The 20,333-nt window shown below is 39.8% G+C and overlaps 1 protein-coding gene across 12 annotated transcripts in view; it reads right to left on the bottom strand.

The window, feature by feature from the left end:
- The window catches only part of Esr1 (estrogen receptor 1 (alpha)), a 393,645-nt gene that overhangs the window by 143,825 nt on the left and 229,487 nt on the right, over positions 1-20,333 (bottom strand). For 11 of the 12 annotated variants that reach the window (NR_126357.1, NM_001302532.1, NM_007956.5 and 8 more), the window contains one exon: positions 4,616-4,951. Coding sequence is in view for 11 of the 12 variants with exons in the window: in NM_001302532.1 (NP_001289461.1) it covers positions 4,616-4,951 (336 nt within the window). In the remaining variant the exon portion in view is untranslated. Of the gene's footprint in view, positions 1-4,430; positions 4,952-20,333 lie in introns of those variants that run through there. The other variant, XM_017313797.1, reaches the window with a different exon arrangement.

Here is a 20,333-nt window from a genome sequence, read left to right as displayed (position 1 = left end):
TACCCCTTATCAAAGAGATTTCTCTTTGCAACAGATGGAGACCATTACAGAAAGGCACAACCAATCAAAATACAAAGAACAAGTGACTGCTGTGGTGCCCAGCCCCAACTGATGCTTCTACAACACAATTCCTGAACCTAGGGCTCTGGAAAAATGGGATGCATGCTGATGGAAAGAGGAAGCACAAGTCTGTTGTGAAATTGAGTCTCCTGGAAATGACAGAGAAACTACCCAGAAAATCTCATCAACATGACTGCCTAAACAAGACCTCAACAACAACAACAACAAGAGACCAATCGACATGCTAACATGGAAGAGGGAAATGTTAGTCACAAGGTTTCCACCCTAGACTAAGAACTATAGGCAATTAAGGAATGCTGAGAGCCAAAGAAATAGTCTTCCCTGGATATAGCTCCCCAATTGTTTATCCAATACCAAGTGGTCAGCCCTGAAGTCATATATCTATAAATAACATTATAGAGGTTGAAAAGGTTGTGTTTATATATTTAGGTGTAAATAGGTAGGTAGGTAGGTAGGTAGGTAGGTAGGTAGGTAGGTAGGTAGATAGTCAGGTAGGTAGGTAGATGATAGAGATGTAGATGATCATGATGATGAAGAAGATAGATAGATAGATAGATAGGTAGATAGATAGATAGATAGATAGATAGATAGATAGATAGATAGATAGATAGATAGATAGATAGATAGATTTAAGAGCAATTAAAAAATAAAAAGGCTATGAATTTCAAATAAAAGGGGTTAGAAGGAGGAAAGGGTAGAGAAAATAATATCACCCTATTTATTTTTTTTGTTTTTTGTTTTTTTTTTTTCATTTTTTATTAGGTATTTAGCTCATTTATATTTCCAATGCTATACCAAAAGTCCCCCATACCCACCCACCCCCAATCCCCTACCCACCCACTCTCTCTTTTTGGCCCTGGTGTTCCCCTGTACTGGGGCATATAAAGTTTGCGTGTCCAATGGGCCTCTCTTTCCAGTGATGGCCGACTAGGCCATCTTTTGATACATATGCAGCTAGAGTCAAGAGCTCCGGGGTACTGGTTAGTTCATAATGTTGTTCAGCCTATAGGGTTGCAGATCCCTTTAGCTCCTTGGGTACTTTCTCTAGCTCCTCCATTGGGAGCCCTGTGATCCATCCATTAGCTGACTGTGAGCATCCACTTCTGTGTTTGCTAGGCCCCGGCATAGTCTCACAAGAGACAGCTACATCTGGGTACTTTCGATAAAATCTTGCTAGTGTATGCAATGGTGTCAGCGTTTGGATGCTGATTATGGGGTGGATCCCTGGATATGGAAGTCTCTACATGGACCATCCTTTCATCTCAGCAATATCACCCTATTTAAATGTCAAAACAATAAAAATATGTTTTAAAGTCTTCTGCAGAACTGGAAAGCTAGAAATCATTGCTTTTCTCACAGCTGCTCTTGAGACATGGTGAGGAAAGCACTAATCCTTTATAGTCCTCCTTTCTAAGTCCCTTGTGCATTAGAATTGACAACCATGCCTGCCTCTTATCTACTGGTCCTCATCTCTCACTCCCCACATATCAAGTCAGAAGATGGGGCCAGAGGGTAAGACAAAAGAAAATCCAGTTTTATTCAGCAAAGCTTGAGAATGCTAATAATCTATTGGGGGAAAAAACATTAAAGAACCCAAAATATTTATGTTTATTAAATATTTATTAAAATGTTTATTAAAAATTTACCATCTAACCTGAAGTCTATTCACACTGCTACAGTGACAGTTATGTTTTTGCCTTCTGACTTCTTTATTGAAATGTTTTGTTTATCTCCTGTTGTGTATATTTGTTTAATTATTTCTTTGGAGAGCACAATGCAGTTACATCATTTTCCCCAACATTTGTTTCCTCCCTCCAAGCCCTCCCTAAATTCTCCTCTGGCCTCTTTCACATCCAAATCACATTGCTGGTTCCATTGCTATTGTTCTTCCTAGCCATGTTTCTCTTTCCCTTTTTGAAATTGCCATTACTATCCCTAAATTATCACCTCATAAATGTGACATTGCCTAAACGGCTCTTCAGTGTGAACTATCTTTTTAAATGACAGAGGTATTTGGGTATATAAAACCTTTTGGAAATACAATTTTCACTGCAAACTTCAACAGTCATCTTCAGAGTCCCTCCCGAAGGCCTTTGGTCTGCTCTTTTTTTTCTTTTCATTCTTTTTAAATCAATGGCTATTTTCATTCGGTTTCCCCCAGACAAGTAGGCTTTGGACTTACAATAGCTGCATTTTAATAGTATACACACACACACACACACACACACAGACAGAGAGAGAGACAGAGAGAGAGAGAGAGAGACAGAGAGAGACAGAGAGACAGAGAGACAGAGAGACAGAGAGAGAGACAGAAACAGAGACAGAGACACAGAGACACAGAGACAGAGACACAGAGACACAAAGAGAGAGAAAAAACAGACAGGGAGACAGACTGATTGACTGACAGAGACAGAGAGACAGAGACAAACAGAGTCGATATTCAAGGACAGACAGACAGAAATGCATGTCTTCATGTCACTTCATGACAGAGACACATCAGAGAAACGCATGCCTGGGTGGATCTGTTAGTCTCTACAAACTAACCCATATAACACACAGACCCACCACCAATGAGCCCTGCCTCCACTCCATATAACATTCAGACCCACCATCAATGACACCTGCCCTCACCTTAACCCATAGAACATACAGACCTAACTAACACCATTGACAAGAGCTGTTGCAATGCAAAATGTTGTTACAGGGCACGTGACTATACATAATTGCATTATGTTTCTATAATTTTTTCTAAGGGACCAATTAACAAAATATAGTTTAACCCAAAGATGCTAGGCCCTGTGAATTAGCATAAAGAAATTTAAGAGTAGTTTTCCTAGATATTTTATTAGCACACTTGTCTAATTCTGAGTTTAACAATGGAATAGCTAAACTTGGACACAGTATCTTTTTAGCCTTGACTTATATTTTAATTCTGAATTAAGGTTATTTTCATGAATCTCCCATCACTGAGTAATATATTTCAGCTTATTCAGGCTGAAGCAGGAAGATAAGTTCAATGCCTGCCTGGACTACCCAGCAAGTGCCCCGACATAAAACAACAATAATAACAACAAAATATCAATCGTAAAATGTGGAGATGTGACTTTACAAATAAACATGGAAACTATGTGCTTGGGTTCAGCATATATCCATAGTTCAGGTCTGGAAATAGTATTTTCAGGGTCTCATAAGGGATAAGTTTACAGAATTATAAAAACAACTGTAACCACGAACTGGTTCTTTCTTTTCTTTCCTCTCAAAGTATAAAAACAAACATAATTCAAGGAAAAATGTATAACCTCACATAATTCCAATCCTGGGGTATTTGTATCTGTCTCACAAAACAATGCTAAAATATCTAGGCACTCAATAAAATTTTCAGTTCTTCAGATGGCCAATAGAACCATCTCAAGAATTTTCCCCAATAGAACTATCCTCAAACTTAAATATTTCTATCCATCCTACTTTTTATATACTCCAATCTCTCCTACCCACACCACCTAGATGGATGCCCTATAATAAGTTTGGCTCATTTTACTGCTTCCACCTACTCAAAGGACAGCGTGTTTATATGTGGATTTCTACAAATGCATTAAGATTCCCCAAGGGGAGATCCACATTAACTCAGGCTCTCTTAGTGACTCTGGAAATCAAGGCCCCAAAGGCCACTCACACTTTAGTTTTATGAAATGAGATAAAATATCCCATGTGTTACAGAAAATAGCTTCAGATCTATTGAAGCCCAAGGAGAAAAAGCTCTATATTTATACCCCCATTGATTTAATCCATAAGCCAGAAAACAGACTCCACCCCTTCTTGCTTCAGCACAGCCTTTTGCATATGAAACCCATTGGTTGAGGCATGGGGCAGTCTTGTTTCCATCATACCTAGAATCCTTCTCCTTAGACAAGAACAGTCAAGAGACATAAAAGCAGCACTTGAGAGACCAATAAGAGGAGCAGAGTGTCACTTCAGCTTCTGGAACTTTCTGAAAGCTCCTTGGAATATCATCTGTGTTTGTTCTGCCACTGTATTTCTGTTTCTCTGAACATACCATGCAGAAAACAAACTGAATAAATAGTTAGCATTCCACAAATAAACTATTGGCCCTTTAGTGTAGGCCAATATTTGATGAGATTATTTATGGAAAAATTGGTTCTCAATAAAGGTATTTTGAAGGATAGCATTAGAAATAAAAACAATTCCATAGATCCCTGAGCATTAAGTACTTTTAATATATGACATTTGATGACAGAACACATGGGCATGTTGTAATGAAGTGTTCATCCAAGTGTTTTGAGCAAAGACGGGCCAAAATTAGCATGTCCAAGGTTTTAGTCTGCTGGGAGTTTAATTTTAAAGGCTATTTCCTAGTTTCAAGAGAAATACAGCGGGTTAATATTGACAATTGACAAATCCCAATACAGCCATCTCCCTAATCCCATAGCACACTACTACTTTCCCCCCACAGTACCACAGCTGACTGTTGAAAGTTATTCACTCTTAACATAGAAGTTGAGTTTAGCATCCTTACCTGGCACTCTCTTTGCCCAGTTGATCATATGAACCAGCTCCCTATCTGCTAGGTTGGTCAATAAGCCCATCATTGAGGCTTCACTGAAGGGTCTAGAAGGATCATATTCAGAATAGATCATGGGCGGTTCAGCATCCAACAAGGCACTGACCATCTGGTCAGCTGTCAAGGACAAGGCAGGGCTATTCTTCTTAGTGTGCTTAATCACAAGAGGGCTTGGCCAAAGGTTGGCAGCCCTCATGTCTCCTGAAGCACCCATTTCATTTCGGCCTTCCAAGTCATCTCTCTGACGCTTGTGCTTCAACATTCTCCCTCCTCGGCGGTCTTTCCGTATGCCTGAAAATGCAGAAGGATAAAGAATGAATTCGATTACCTTTTTCACCTGGCAACTTCAGAGCAAACACTGTCTTCCAAGATAATAGCGCTTTATTCTATTACAATAAATACAGAAAGCACATGCAGACTTATAAGTGTTGAGTAACTGCCTCTTCAAATGAATAAAAGGAACAGCATTGATTTGTGGCACTTGTTGATATTCATGGGGTAAATAATGTCAATATAACAAGTCTCAAGTAACTTATTAATAGCAAGAGCTGTACAAGCATCTCAGAATTTAACAATGGAATTTTACCAGTGTGTGAGTAGTAGTTGTCTCTAACATGCTAGTAATTATGTGTGTTTGTGTGTGTGTGTAAGCATATACATGTATATATACATAAATATGTATGGCACATGTGTATTTATCTGTGCATATGTATTCTGTATGTGTAAGCTTACATTTGTGTTTATGTGTGTATCTGTGTATGTATTTTATGGGTTTATGTAGGTATATGTGTACATATGTCTATATGTGTACATGTATGCATGTATGTATGCATATGTGTATGTGCGTGCATATGTGAGTATATATGTACATGTGTCTCTGTGTACTTGTGTATGCAGCAAATGTTATAAAATAACAAAATTATAATAACTAGTTACAAAAAATATGGCTTACTATCAAAGACTGCTTCTGTTATGGGTACTCTTAAATAGCAAATTAACAGTGTTTTTAAGTAATGAAGTGGAGTACCAGTGACCAAATCCTAACAGAAACATCGATTTAACAATAATTAGCAGAAAAAAATACCCTCAAAAGAGATATAAGTCATATAAGTTCAAATGGCAAAGCAAACAATAACTCAATTAGAAACCAGCCAACCAAAGGAAATCCTTCTCGAATGAAGACATAATGGTCAACATGTACATGAAAAAACCCTTCACAATAGTCACAAATAATATAAAATACCTTGGTGTGACTCTAACTAAGGAAGTGAAAGATCTGTATGATAAGAACTTCAAATCTCTAAAGAAAGAAATCGAAGAAGATCTCAGAAGATGGAAAGATCTCCCATGCTCATGGACTGGCAGGATTAATATCGTAAAAATGACTGTCTTGCCAAAAGCAATCTACAGATTCAATGCAATCCCCATCAAAATTCCAACTCAATTCTTCAACGAATTAGAAAAGGCAATCTGCAAATTCATCTGGAATAACAAAAAACCTAGGATAGCAAAAACTCTTCTCAAGGATAAAAGAACCTCTGGTGGAATGACCATGTCTGACCTAAAGCTGTATTACAGAGCAATTGTGATAAAAATGGCATAGTACTGGTACAGTGACAGACAGGTAGATCAATGGAACAGAACTGAAGACCCAGAAATGAACCCACACATCTATGGTCACTAGATCTTTGACAAAGGAGCTGAAACCATCCAGTGGAAAGAAGACAGCATCTTCAACAAATGGTGCTGGTTCAACTGGTGGTTAGCATATAGAAGAATGCGAATTGATCCATTCTTATCTCCTTGTACAAAGCTCAAATCTAAGTGGATCAAAGAACTCCACATAAAACCACAGACACTGAAACTTATAGAGGAGAAAGTGGGGAAAAGCCTTGAAGATATGGGCACAGGGGAAAAATTCCTGAATAGAACAGCAATGGCTTGTGCTGTAAGATCAAGAATCGACAAATGGGACCTCAAAAAATTGCAAAGCTTTTGTAAGGCAAAGGACACTGTCAATAAGACCAAAAGGCAACCAACAGATTGGGAAAAGATCTTTACCAATCCTAAATCTGATAGGGTTATAATATCCAATATATATAAAGAACTCAAGAAGTTGGACTCCAGAAAACCGAGTAGCCCTATTAAAAATGGGGTATAGAGCTAAACAAAGAATTCTCAACTGAGGAATACTGAATGACTGAGAAACACCTAAAAAATGTTCAACATCCTTAATCATCAGGGAAATGCAAATCAAAACAACCCTGAGATTCCACCTCACACCAGTCAGAATGGCTAAGATCAAAAATTCAGGTGACAGCAGATGCTGGCAAGGATGTGGAGAAAGAGGAACATTCCTCCATTGTTGGTGAGACTGTAAGCTGGTACAATCACTCTAGAAATCAGTCTGTCAGTTCCTCAGAAAATTGGACATAGTACTACCAGAAGATCCAGCAATTCCTCTCCTGGGCATATATCCAGAAGACGCTCCAACATGTAATAAGGACTCATGCTCCACTATGTTCATAGCAGCCCTATTTATAATAGCCAGAAGCTGGAAAGAACCCAGATGTCCCTCAACAGAGGAATGGATACAGAAAATGTGGTACATTTACCCAATGCAGTACTACTCAGCCATTAAAAACAATGAATTTATGAAATTCTTAGAAAATGGGTGGATCTGGAGGATATCATCTTGAGTGAGGTAACCCAATCAAAAAAGAACACACATGATATGCACTCACTGATAAGTGGATATTTGCCCAGAAGCTTAGAATCCTTCTTAGAAGGGGGAATAAAATACCCATGGAAGGAGTTTCAGAGACAAAGTTCGGAGCAGAGTGAAGGAATAACCATCTAGAGACTGCCCCACTTGGGGATACATCCCATAAGCAACCACCAAACCCAGACACTATGGCAGATGCCAACAAGAGCCTGCTGACAGGAGCCTGATATAGCTGTCTCCTGAGGGCCTCTGCCATTGCCTGGCAAATACAGAAGCGGATGCTCATAGTCATCCATTGGACAGAGCACAAGGTCCCCAATGAAGGAGCTAGAGAAAGTACCCAAGGAGCTGAAGGAGTCTGAAGCCCCATAGGAGGAACATCAATATGAACTAACCAGTACCCCCCCCCCAAAGCTCCTTGGAACTAAACTACCAATCAAAGGAAACACATGGTGGGACTTGTGCTTCTAGTTGTATATGTAGCAGAGGATGGCCTAGTCAATCATCAATGTGAGGAGAGGCCCTAAGACATGTAAAGGTTCTATGCCCCAGTATAGGGGAGTGCCAGGACTGAGAACGGGTATGGGTGAGTTGGGGAGCAGGGGAGGAGGGGATGGAGATTTTTGGAGGGGAAACTAGGAAAGGAGGATAACATTTGAAATGTAAATAAAGAAAATATCTAATAAAAATAATTAAAAATAAAAAAGAAGAAAAAAAAAAAGAAAAATGCTCTGCACTAATAACCAGATAAATGGAAACCAAAAGAACAAAAGACAAGAAACATGGATTAGAACCTGGAGAAACTTGATGCCAGCATACTTTGGCCTTTGGTAAGTTAGCACAGTAGCTATAAAAATAATAGGAAGCTTTGTTGTGAAAAGTTAAAGTGTGGAGAGATGGCTCACTGAGCGATGGCAGCTGAGAAGACATTGCTTCGCAGAGGACAGGGCTCAGCTCTCAGACCAACACTGTGACTTATAGCTGATTTTAACTTCAGGTCTAGGGAATCCAATGGCCTCTTTTGATCCCCATGGGCACCAGGCATATATGTGGTGTATTGATATACATGTAGGAAAAGCATCCATGCACAGAAAATAAGTATCTTTAAAAATAATTATTAAATTAAATATAGAACTATTATTCCACCCCAGCATCTCACTCCTGGCCAGATGTTCAAAGAAAACCAAGATAGTATGTTGATAAGATGTTGGTATCACTATGTCTATTGCAACACCATTCACAGTGCCCCCAAGAAATAGAGGCAATGTCCATAAACTGATGAACTAATACAGTACCCTAAGAAATAGAGACAGGGCGGGCGGTGGTGGCGAACACCTTTAATCCCAGCACTCGGGAGGCAGAGGCAGGCGGATTTCTGAGTTCGGGGCCAGCCTGGTCTACAGAGTGAGTTCCAGGACAGCCAGGGCTATACAGAGAAACCCTGTCTCAGAAAAAAAAAGAGAGAGAGAGAGAGAGAGAGAGAGACAGTGTTGTGCCCATAAACTAAGTAATGAATACTGTGCTGCAAGTATAGAGGCAAAGTAAGTGCCCATAAAGCAAGGGATGAGTAAAAAGAATGTGGTACCTATGCACCACAGAACACTATTCAGCCATCAAAAGGAGTGGCATTCTGTCATTGCAACAAACTGGGTGGAGCTGGAAGGTGGTGTGTTGGATGAAAAGCTCCTCGAGCACATTGTAAACAGTCATCCCAGACACGGACAGCACAATGCTTGTCCCTGGAAGCCGGGAGAGTGGGGCTGAAGGAAGCGTGCAGTAAGTGTAGCCAGGTCACAGTTCCAGCCACACAGGAGAAGTAAGCTTCAGGGTTCTGTTGCACAGTGCAGTGACCAGGTAATGAGACCCAACTGTGTGTCATAAAGAAGCTAAAAATATTAACAAACAGTAAAGAGTCATGATAAGCCTCTGAGGAAACTGAAATGCTTTCTCTGGTGTAAATATTACACCATGTACATTAGTACATTGTTCTTGACATGTGTGTGTGTGTGTGTGTGTGTGTGTGTAATCTTACTAGACATCTTCTGACTTCTGCAAACACCACGAACATCTGCAGTGCACATGCAGACAACACATGCACACACGCACACACACGCACACACACACACACCACTAGGTAACTACATCACCTAACAGACTCCTAGCTGGGGACGCTACAGCTGCTGTTCTACTCATGATGCAGTATGGTCCTGGACCCTGGGTCAGCTTGGTTAAATTCTCATGGCTGCTGTGCTGTTTTAATAGGAACTGGCCCAAGTCTGTCAGTGTTTGTGGCTACAAGTTTGCCACAAATACATTTTTTGAAATATGAAAGTTTCAAATAGTTTTCAAATAATCTTCTTCCAAAGGTTTACCCACCTGTGACTCTCACTAACTAAATTAGAGACACAAAGGGAGCAGGTGGACCAATTTTTCTTCTGTGTATTCTTTGAGCCTTTGACTCAGAGTCTTACCCAGAAAAAGGCCATTCTGTCCTGACCAAATGTTATCAACAAAAATAACTATTTCAAAGGCCAAAGATGAAGCTGAGCTTCTATATTTCTTCCAAACTTATCTCTCCAAAATTAGATACTAAGTTAGAGATGAAGTTTTAGACTTACATGGAAGGAATTATCACTTTAGTAAAACATTACTACAATTGCTCTGTTTCGTTTTAAGACATGGTTTCTGTATATAGGCCTGGCTGTCCTAGAACTTGCTGTGTAGAGCAGGATGGCTGTGTAGACCAGGATGGCTTTGAACGACAGAGATACATCTGCATCTGCTTCCTAAGTGCTGAGATGAAAGGCATGTACTGCTGTGCTTGGCTAATTCAAATATTTTTAACACTGAACACATGAAAAATAAACATCATATATCAATTGTTTTGTCAGAGGAATACATTGTCAGTTAATATATCTAATTCAGACCTGAAAACAATAAAATTATATCTTTTTAAAAATCCTTCTATATATGTGTTCCAGTTTCTTGACAAGTGACAATGAAGAATGAAGTTCTCATATCTGTCCCGAGTGATAAATCATTAATTATTCATCCACAAAAATGAGCATTTACTGCATGCACATCTTGGATTAAGTAATAATAATAAACACTAATATTTTGAATTATTATTTTGATGTATATGGGTGATATTTTGCCTGGGAACCGCTGTATGCCTGGAGCCCAAGGAGGCAAGAAGAGGGTGTCAGATTCTCTGGGAGTGGAGTGACAGGTGGTTGCGAGCTACCTTGTGGGTGCTGAGAATCAAATCTGAGTCCTCTGGAAGAGCAGCTAGTGCTCTTAATGGCTGATCTGTCTCTCCAGCACCAGAGATTGTTATTTGGATCACTAATGTGCACTGAGCATGTGATGCCCATCTTAAGTACTTTATGTGCACTATACAGAAGGCTGTTTTAAAGTAATCAGACCTCACAAAAGTCCTGTGGGAGGAATGTTGGAAAGTGCCAGGCAAGACTTGCGGTGATGGTTCTCCTTGGGTGCCACATGCTAATAGACTGCAGCCTGGACCCTCTCAGCGATTACTTTGAACTCACTGCTGCCTCTGAGAGGGAGTTGACTTTGTTCTGATTTTTAGATAAACCAGTTTTGAAACTGACTCATTGCCATAGGCACAAAGTTAACAAGCTTAGGATGTCTAGAAGTCAAGCAGATAAAGGTGGCAGAAGAGAGAGTGCAATCTAGAGAGGGTATGATGAGCGTCCAGGACCAGGACAGTGTGAGCTCATGCACAGATAGGTATTGGGTTTAGGGGATGATGCTAGTTTAAATAGGAATTGCTAGGTTTATTTCCTTGAAATACCATCATGTGCTTCTAGGCATCTGACATTTAAAACAAGTTGTGTCTTTATCATTTTCCAGGTTTTATTTGTAAATAGTACTTCTAACAGGATGGTAACTTAGGTCCATCCCTCTGTTTCAAACATATGCAGAGAGTCTAAGAATTACTTTCATCTTTAGAGTGGGAAAAAAACCCTCCTGTTCTTCTATTTTCTCTACTATCAAACTGTCAGTGTGAGATTCTCCATCTCTTTTGGGATTTTCCCATCATAGATCTTACTTCCCTTCCCTCTTTGGTAAAGAATAGTGAGCAAAATTAATTTCAAGACCCACTTAGCACATCTTGGTGGGGAGAAGGAAAAGTATATTTCAGTAAGTCAAGACAACCACATCACATCCCGTGACCTCCCTCTCCTCAATGTGGTAAGCTCAGAGGCACAGGCTCCAGAAACTGGCTCCCTTGGCCTCTTCACTCTGTGGCTCCCTCAGCCTCTTCACATTGTGGTTCACTGCTTGCAGTCTGCCTACGCTTTGGACAGTTTTCTACCTCCCACATCTGTAGAAAAAAAACCATTCCTTGTCCAACCGTGCCATCTTATGGTTCACTCTACCCAGCATCACTGCCTATATTTGAAGTGAAACTTGGAACTGTAGCTCATGCCAGTAGCTGCAAAAGAGGCAGGTGCACCTCCAAATGCATATGTGTAGATTTATTAAAACCCTACACAATTCAATCATGCCAATCTGTGCTTTATTTCATCAATTATCCTAAACAGGAATGTTTTCCCAGCTTGTACTGAGAACCCATTCCTCTATAGGGGATAAATCATCCCACTCAATATAGACAGTTACATTGGCAAGGTGATGCCCAAGGAACACGTGCAGTTTCAGGATTTTAGTCATTCAGACACACCACAAAGCATTTAAAATGACAGGAATTAAGAAGGACTGGGGGATGATGGGAGATTTCATCAACAAATATTGAAATAAAATTTCAATAATTGTTATAATAGGCATTTGTTAATTCTTGGCTTCCTGGATTCCTAAGCATCGTCCTACATTGAGTAATTTCTCTACTATGAGCTGGTAGGAGTCAAATTTTGCCTTTAAGTACAAACTGGATAACCACTGCTCTCTATGGCCTTGAAGTCTAGGGTGAGAATGGATCACTCACGGGCCCCACCCACAGCCTGCTCCCCAACTCTATGCTGTCTGGGTGGCTGCCATGTCCTACCCATTGCCAAAGTCTGGTTCTTGAGTTTGCCCATCAAATCTGTGACCTAACCACATCACTTTAAAGATCCAATGTGTATTACTTGAAACCATTAACACTAATAATCATTATAAAAATAGCTGGCATCCTTAATCATCAGGGAAATGCAAATCAAAACAACCCTGAGATTCCACCTCACACCAGTCAGAATGGCTAAGATAAAAAATTCAGGTGACAGAAGATGCTGGCAAGGATGTGGAGAAAGAGGAACACTCCTCCATTGTTGGTGGGATTGCAAGCTTGTACAACCACTCTGGAAATCAGTCTGGTGGCTCCTCAGAAAATTGGACATAGTACTACTGGAGGATCCTGCAATACCTCTCCTGGGCATATATCTAGAAGATGTTCCAACTGGTAAGAAAGACACATGCTCCACTATGTTCATAGCAGCCTTATTTATAATAGCCAGAAACTGGAAAGAACCCAGATGACCCTCAACAGAGGAATGGATACAGAAAATGTGGTACATTTACACAATGGAGTACTACTCAGCAATTAAAAAAATGAATTTATGAAATTCCTAGGCAAATGGATGGACCTGGAGGGCATCATCCTGAGTGAGGTAACCCAATCACAAAAGAACTCACATGATATGTACTCACTGATAAGTGGATATTAGCCCAGAAACTTAAAATACCCAAGATACAATTTGCAAAACACATGAAACTCAAAAAGAACGAAGACCATAGTGTGGACACTTTGCCCCTTCTTAGAATTGGGAACAAAACACCCATGGAAGGAGTTACAGAGACAAAGTTTGGAGCCGAGACGAAAGGATGGACCATCTAGAGACTGCCATACCCGGGGATCCATCTCATAATCAGCCTCCAAACACTGATACCATTCCATACACTAGGAAGATTTTGCTGAAAGGACCCTGATATAGCTGTCTCTTGTGAGGCTATGCCGGGGCCTAGCAAACACAGAAGTGGATGCTCACAGCCAGCTATTGGATGGAACACAGGTCCCCCAATGGAGGCGCTAGAGAAAGTACCCAAGGAGCTAAAGGGGTCTGCAACCCTATAGGTGGAACAACAATATGAACTAACCAGTACCCCCCCAGAACTTATGTCTCTAGCTGCATATGTATCAGTAGATGGCCTAGTCAGCCATCATTAGAGAGGCCCCTTGGTCTTGCAAATTTTATATGCCTCAGTACAGGGGAACGCCAGGGCCAAGAAGTGGGAGTAGGTGGGTAGGGGAGTGGAGGGGAGGGTATGGTGGACTTTTGGGATAGCATTGGAAATGTAAATGAAGAAAATACCTAATTAAAAAATAAATAAATAAAAATAAAAATAGCTGGCATTTGTTGAGTATTGGCAACATAGCAGGTGCTCATCTAAGCTCTTGGCCTAAATGACATAATTTAATTTTCAAAGACACAATGTCAGTTTAGTAGTAGCACAGCTCTCTCAATAGCCAAGGAAACTGAGACCAGACTGGGTGTGTAGCTCAGTGGTAGAACACTTGCCTACCAACGGCAAGGCCTTGTATTCAATCCTCACTACAGAAAGTAGAATGGAAACAGAGATGGAGAACTGGGGCTTAAACCTAGTCACACTGGCTTCAGGCCCACACTTAGACATCTCACAGCAACCTGTCTCGGGAAACACAGATGGCTGCAATGTGTGCAAGCCTATGAACAGTGCTAATCCATAAAATAAATGAAGTAAGCTCTGTTTACAAATGATCCTGGAATCCCTGGAGGTCACTGCTTCTACTGTCCCATTGTAGATGCAATCATGAATGTATAATTACTGCAATTACCAGCTGTGATGTTTCTTATTAGTGATTCTAAATTCTATAAACCCTGGTCTGGAAACATTTAAAAGGGCATTTCCTCGTTTTTGCACTAATAATATTATTTATGCACTTTACATAGACCTTAGGTGTTGGAATATTAAATATATTAAGATGGGCTATTTTCCCTACATGTAGTAGTCAGGCTAGAATGGGCTTATCAAAGTTAGCTCTCCCAATCACGCTTCCCATGACTTGTCTCCTAAGGAGCCAGGACTGAGGGACAACTGCTGGAAGAACCGCTGTTCCTTGGACAAGGTTCTGTGTAATTTACTAATGCATGGTCACAGAAATGATGTACTATAATTCAGCTTCAATTTTTTAAATTTATTCATACAACCCAAAATACTTATGGCCAGACACTGCTGTGGGGTAAAATGGCAGTCTCTCTACTCCAATATTCTTTAATTGTACAAGGAAGATGGACATTAAACAAATAAATAATATCAGGAATTGATAGGTCCCGAGAGGGAAGACTGAGGTGGTAAGGATAGGAGAGATAGTTAAAGCAGGAAATGCATCTCTGAGATTGGAGATCAGAGCAGAGTGAGCAGAGCGCTCAGCTCTGGAACTGGAGGAAGAACCAACTCTGAAGGCTATCAGTAGACAAGAAGGAGGATGGGACAGAGATGGGAAACATGACCACTGTTACAGCACCCCTCCCACTCATTCATCCCCACTAAAGTAGATAGGGAAGCACAGAGCCCAGGAGACCAGGGCTAAGACATGCACTGAATCCTGAGACGGGAGAGGCCAGGGATTATGTGCAGAAAAGAGACCTGATAGAACTTTTAGTTTTAAAATATCACTGTGTTTCTTCTAGGTGGATGTCTTATTTAGGGTTTTACTGCTGTGAACAGATACCATGATCAAGGTTACTCTTATAAAGAACAACATTTAATTGGGGCTGGCTTACAGGTTCAGTGGTTCAGTTCATTGTCAACAAGATAGGAACATGGCAGCATTCAGGCAGACACAGTACAGGATAAGCTGAGAGTTCTGCATCTTCATCTGAAGGCTGCTAACAGAATACTCTCTTCCAGGCAGCTAGGATGAGGGTCATAAATCCTACACTCACAGTGACACAACTACTCCAACAGGGTCACACCTTCTAATCATGCCAATCCCTGGGCCAAATATACACAGACCATCACAGTGGACTTTAGAGACAAAGGCAAGGCTACAGAATAAGAAGCCTTTTGACATCATGTCAATGACCAGGTAGTAGATCATAGACACTTGACGTAATGATGAGGAAACTGAGGGCTGAGAGGACCTGAGCTCTGCGTATATTGTGAAAGTAAAGCCAAAGAGACTGGCAGGTGAGTTGGATGTGGACTTTGAAGAGAGAGGAATTTTTAAAACAGCGTGATTAAGGTTCCCGTATTTCTTGTGAACAGTCTTGACACTGTGAACAGGTACCTGAAAGGAGTAACTGAGAGGATGAAGGCTTTGTTTTGGCTCACATGTTAAAAGGATAGAGTTTAGCATAGGGAACTAGGGTAGCTCTTTTAATATAACTAGGAGGTAAAAGCATGGTGGGTTCACATTTTGATGGTACAGGAAGCAGAAGTGATGTCAGGCTATAACCCCCAGGGCCTGTCCCTAGCAACCTGTTTGTACAGTCAAATGTTCAAACACATGATAGCATCAATCAAAGCATAGGATGCCTGACTGGGAAGATGGAAAACATAGGAGAATAGAAGAGGAATAGAGCAAAAGACAACATAGGAAAATAAGAGAGGCATAGAGCAAAATTATCAAGACTTTTTTTTTAAGAAAGCAAATGTTAGAATTTTTTTAAAGTTTGCTATGAGTACTTTTTTGTACTCAGAGATGGAACCCAGAATTCACAAGGGTTAATCAGTTATCTACTGTCTACTATGTCCTCAGGCCCCAAACACTGTAGTAAAAATAAAGGATGTCTTCAGTTCTTCAGTGTGGCCAATGAAACATTAGTAAGCTGGATGATAAATCAATAGCTGTGTGCCAAACCAGCAAATATAGAAGTCCAGCAGAATAAAAAGTGTAAGGTTTGAATGAATGACAACAAAGAAAGAGCAAGAAACATGTCAGTTATGTGGCCGAGAACTTTCCATAGTTAGTAACAGACAGCAAACTATCAATTCCAATCACTCAGGAAAAGAACAACACCTCCAAGGTGTGGAAGAACAAAGAAAACCATTTTTTAGACCAGCAGAGATGGGGATCATCTGCTAATAGAGAATGAGGAAAGAAGCCATCAGAGATGTGCACCGGGAAACACATCAGATACCTGAGGAAGTGGCCAGTCTGGAATTCCAGACCTAGGGAAATTATCTGTTAAACATGAAAGAGAAGTTAAAAAAAATCAGTCAAGCAAAAACTGAGAGACGTTACCAGGAAGTTTGCCCTATGGGAGATGTTAAGATTTTCTTTTATTTAAAGGGCAGAGATTTATAACTACCTAAGCATGGAAGGAGTAAGAGAGAACAAAAGAAAATATATTAAATTTCTGGAAAGTTCTTTTGAAAAATCTCTGTGGTTAAAATAATTGCCATGTATTCAGTGTAATGTGCAGAGAGTGAACGGGCTTGACAGCAATGGTTCCAAGACAGAAGGAAGATGGGCATGTGGTGCCAGGATGTGTCTATGCTACTTGTAAAATGGACCTGTGTTAGCTCAATAGGTTCCCCAACTAGCTAAGAATGTATAGTGTAAACTTCAGCGGAGACACTTCATGAAATCATTTTGGCATATATTGGATTTTTGAAGGGCAATGACAAATCAGAATTATATAAAATGCTCAAATGAAACCAGGGGAGAACAAAAAGATGCATCTGGTTGATGGCAAAAATAATGCATCAGTAAACACTTTAAATGTAAATGGTCTAAAGACTCCAATTAAAAGACAGAGACTGTCAAGATTGGATTATGGGTTTGTACAAGAATGTCCGTTAATTATCAAGAATCGGATATGTTCAACATAAAAGGACAGAGAGGGAGGCCCTATGACACTGATCAAAATATAGCTGTAGCCTCCATATTAATTGGGGCCGAAGAGATTTCAAAAGGCAGACATGATGAAGAGTTATGTGTGGATTACAGGACAATATAAACATCAATTCTCCAGATGGAATACAAGGGTGATTATGTATGTACCTAAGAATAAAGCTTTAGAATTGGAAGGAAAGTCAAAGTCATCGATTTATTTAGACTTTTCTTCCCTGCTCAAAATGTGGAGTTCCACCAAGCAAAAATCAATATAGATACAGCTGAGCACTTTATCAGTGAAGTAGATCTAATTGCTATTTCTAAAATATGCCATCAAACAACAGTAAAATACATATTTTTTCTTGAGCTTTTATGAAACATTTAAGTCAGGTTTAGAACATAAAACACATTTTTAATATAAAAAACAGAAACCATAGAGAGCATGCTTCTCACACCAGAATAAGAATAAGCCAGAAATTGGTTACGTGAAAGATTCTTGGGAAATTCCCAAATATTTTGAGATTAAACAGTGCACTTTTAAAGGGCATTGTGTCTGGAAAATGAAGACTCAAAGTAATTGTAAATATTTTGAATGAAGTAAAAATAAAAATGAAATATAAAACATATTGAGGTGAAGGGAAAGGTGCTTATAGAAAAATCCAGAGATGTAAATGAATATATGAATAAGAGGGAAAATATCATATTTGTAACCTAACATTAGAAACCTCAATAAAGAGGCTTTAACAGTTGGGGATCCCAAAGGAAACATAAAAGCATAATAATTAGGCCTGCTTTGTGAGATGTGAACAGGGCTAAGCACCTGTGGCTAAGCAAGTCATTGGCCCTAGGGGTCATCTAACATAATCATTCTGCTACATGGACATAGTACTAAAATGGCTCCTGGTGCCTTATTGTTACATGCAAAGATCAGTGAATCTATCACCCCTCACTAGAGAGACTTCTTTTTGCCACAGAAAACAACTAGCCCTGGTCACCATGCAGAACGGGGACTGTGAAGCTTTCATCCGTAAATTGGACTTGTGCAAGGCTCAGTGGTTTACATGGGAGATAGAGTGAGAAACTTTGTAGGAGCCAGAGATAGGGGATGAATTCAAGGAAACAGTGTTTTCTGCACACAAGATTGTCACACCAGTGAGCTCACGGTAATGGGGATGGCATACAGAAGATCCCTGCAGTGTGAAGCCAGGCAAAATCCCAGCACGGAATGAGAAACTAGACATGTGAGCCCACCAGTAGCAGAGGAACTACAGACATTTGATAACTGCTGAGAGATGGAGCGTTGCCTTTCTGTAATGGTGTGACCCCTGATAGGTCAACCACTCTCTTGGGTTGACCCACTCCCATGAGTAGTTGGGCAGCATCAATGGCTCTCAGTTGGGAGTGGGGCGGGCGAGAACTCACAATTGGGTGAATGGGTAGGTGATGGTGGACAGAGTGGATGCAGACCTACAGAAGAGAGTGTGACCAAAATACAGTGCATAAATTCTCAAAAAATTAATAAAATATGAATAAAAATAAAGTAGAAAGGCAATAGCACATTAGAAGTCAGTTAAATATAAACTGTTTCTTCGTCAAGATAATGTTGGTTAAAAACTTTTATCAAGAATAATTAAGAAAAGGAAAGTCACAAACTAGCAGTCGTAAGCATAAAAAGGATCACCATTAGGGCCCCTCTGACAATAAAGAGACAATAAAGGAAGATTGTAACGTGAATAATTAATAATGTGTCGAAGAAGAAACTTCCAGAATCACATGGCTTTGCAATGATTGCTACTGTGCATTTAAGAAATAACAAATATAAATTCTTTATAATCTTCTTCATAAAAGCAGAAGCCATTAAGTCTCATGACATGTACCAGGATAACTAAAATCTGAAACATAACACAACCAGTTACTGCAAAAGCTGTGGAGAGGCACAAGTGATGGTTTCTTGCTGGTGAGGATGCAAAGCGTTGTGGCTACTTAGAGAAACAAAATGGCTGTTTCTTATGAAGCAAAGCAAATATAACCCAAGTGATATAAGAGATATCATTTTGTAGCCTCTTCCTGTTTTGAAAACATGCTGATAGAAAAGCCTGTATGAAAATATTCACAGCAATTTTATTCTTAATTGCCAGAGACAGGAAACAACTAAGATGTCCATCACAACTGAGTCAATGTTTTTTTTTTTTAAGGTACATATAAAAGAACACCATTTGTTGCATAACAATAATGAGTTATCAAGCCATGAAAAGATGAGAACAAAGCTGGCGCCTATGGCTAAGTACAAGCAGCCAGACTGAAACCTCAGCCATGACAGCAATGATAGGCTATCCCAAAACAGATGATACCAGAAAGATCTAGAACATAGGAGGACTTGAGTCTAAGGGGTAAGAAGGGTCAGAACAGGCATGGGGAACACGGGAGATTTTGTAGATGAAAGAAAATAATTATTTATAATTATATAAACAAATAAATTGGTTAATAGATACAGCAGGTCCTTTTAAAAATATTGTGTAGTTAATCCACTCTTATGTTAATGGAACATGACTTCACAGTCTTTAAGTGCAAGCTCCCATGTTAACTTCCTTCCAAAGGCTGGTATTTAAGAGCTTCAATGGTGCTAGGCCATGCTGGCATAACTCTCTTCATACAGATGTAATAAGAACCATGTGTAACGTTCCTGGTATCCCCACCCCCCAAAACACTGCCCTCACTCTGATCATGTGAAAACCATCACCCAATCCACATGGTGAGACATTCTATGAAAGCTTGATCCATAGCTACTAGATGCACCCTGGACATTAAACATGGGTACCATTAAGGGGTATTTAAGGAGGTGTGGCTTTTAATTGTACTAAATTCTGATGGCTTAGGCAGAAATTTGGCAGCATAAAGTATGACTTTAGTAAATGAAATGCTATAGAATTTGTCCATATGCTGTGAAGAGTGTACCATGTTATGTAAGATGTTAATAATGGAGGGATGTCAGCAGGACATGAGAATTCCCTGGGTCCATGTTAGTTACATTTCTCTTCATTGATCAAATACCTGACAAAAAGCAAATTAAATGAGAAAATATTTACCAATTGTATGTGTGTGTGTGG

This window comes from Mus musculus, chromosome 10, assembly GCF_000001635.26.
Source record: "Mus musculus strain C57BL/6J chromosome 10, GRCm38.p6 C57BL/6J".
Lineage (NCBI taxonomy): Eukaryota > Metazoa > Chordata > Mammalia > Rodentia > Muridae > Mus > Mus musculus.
This window is presented reverse-complemented; position numbering and strand designations above follow the sequence as displayed.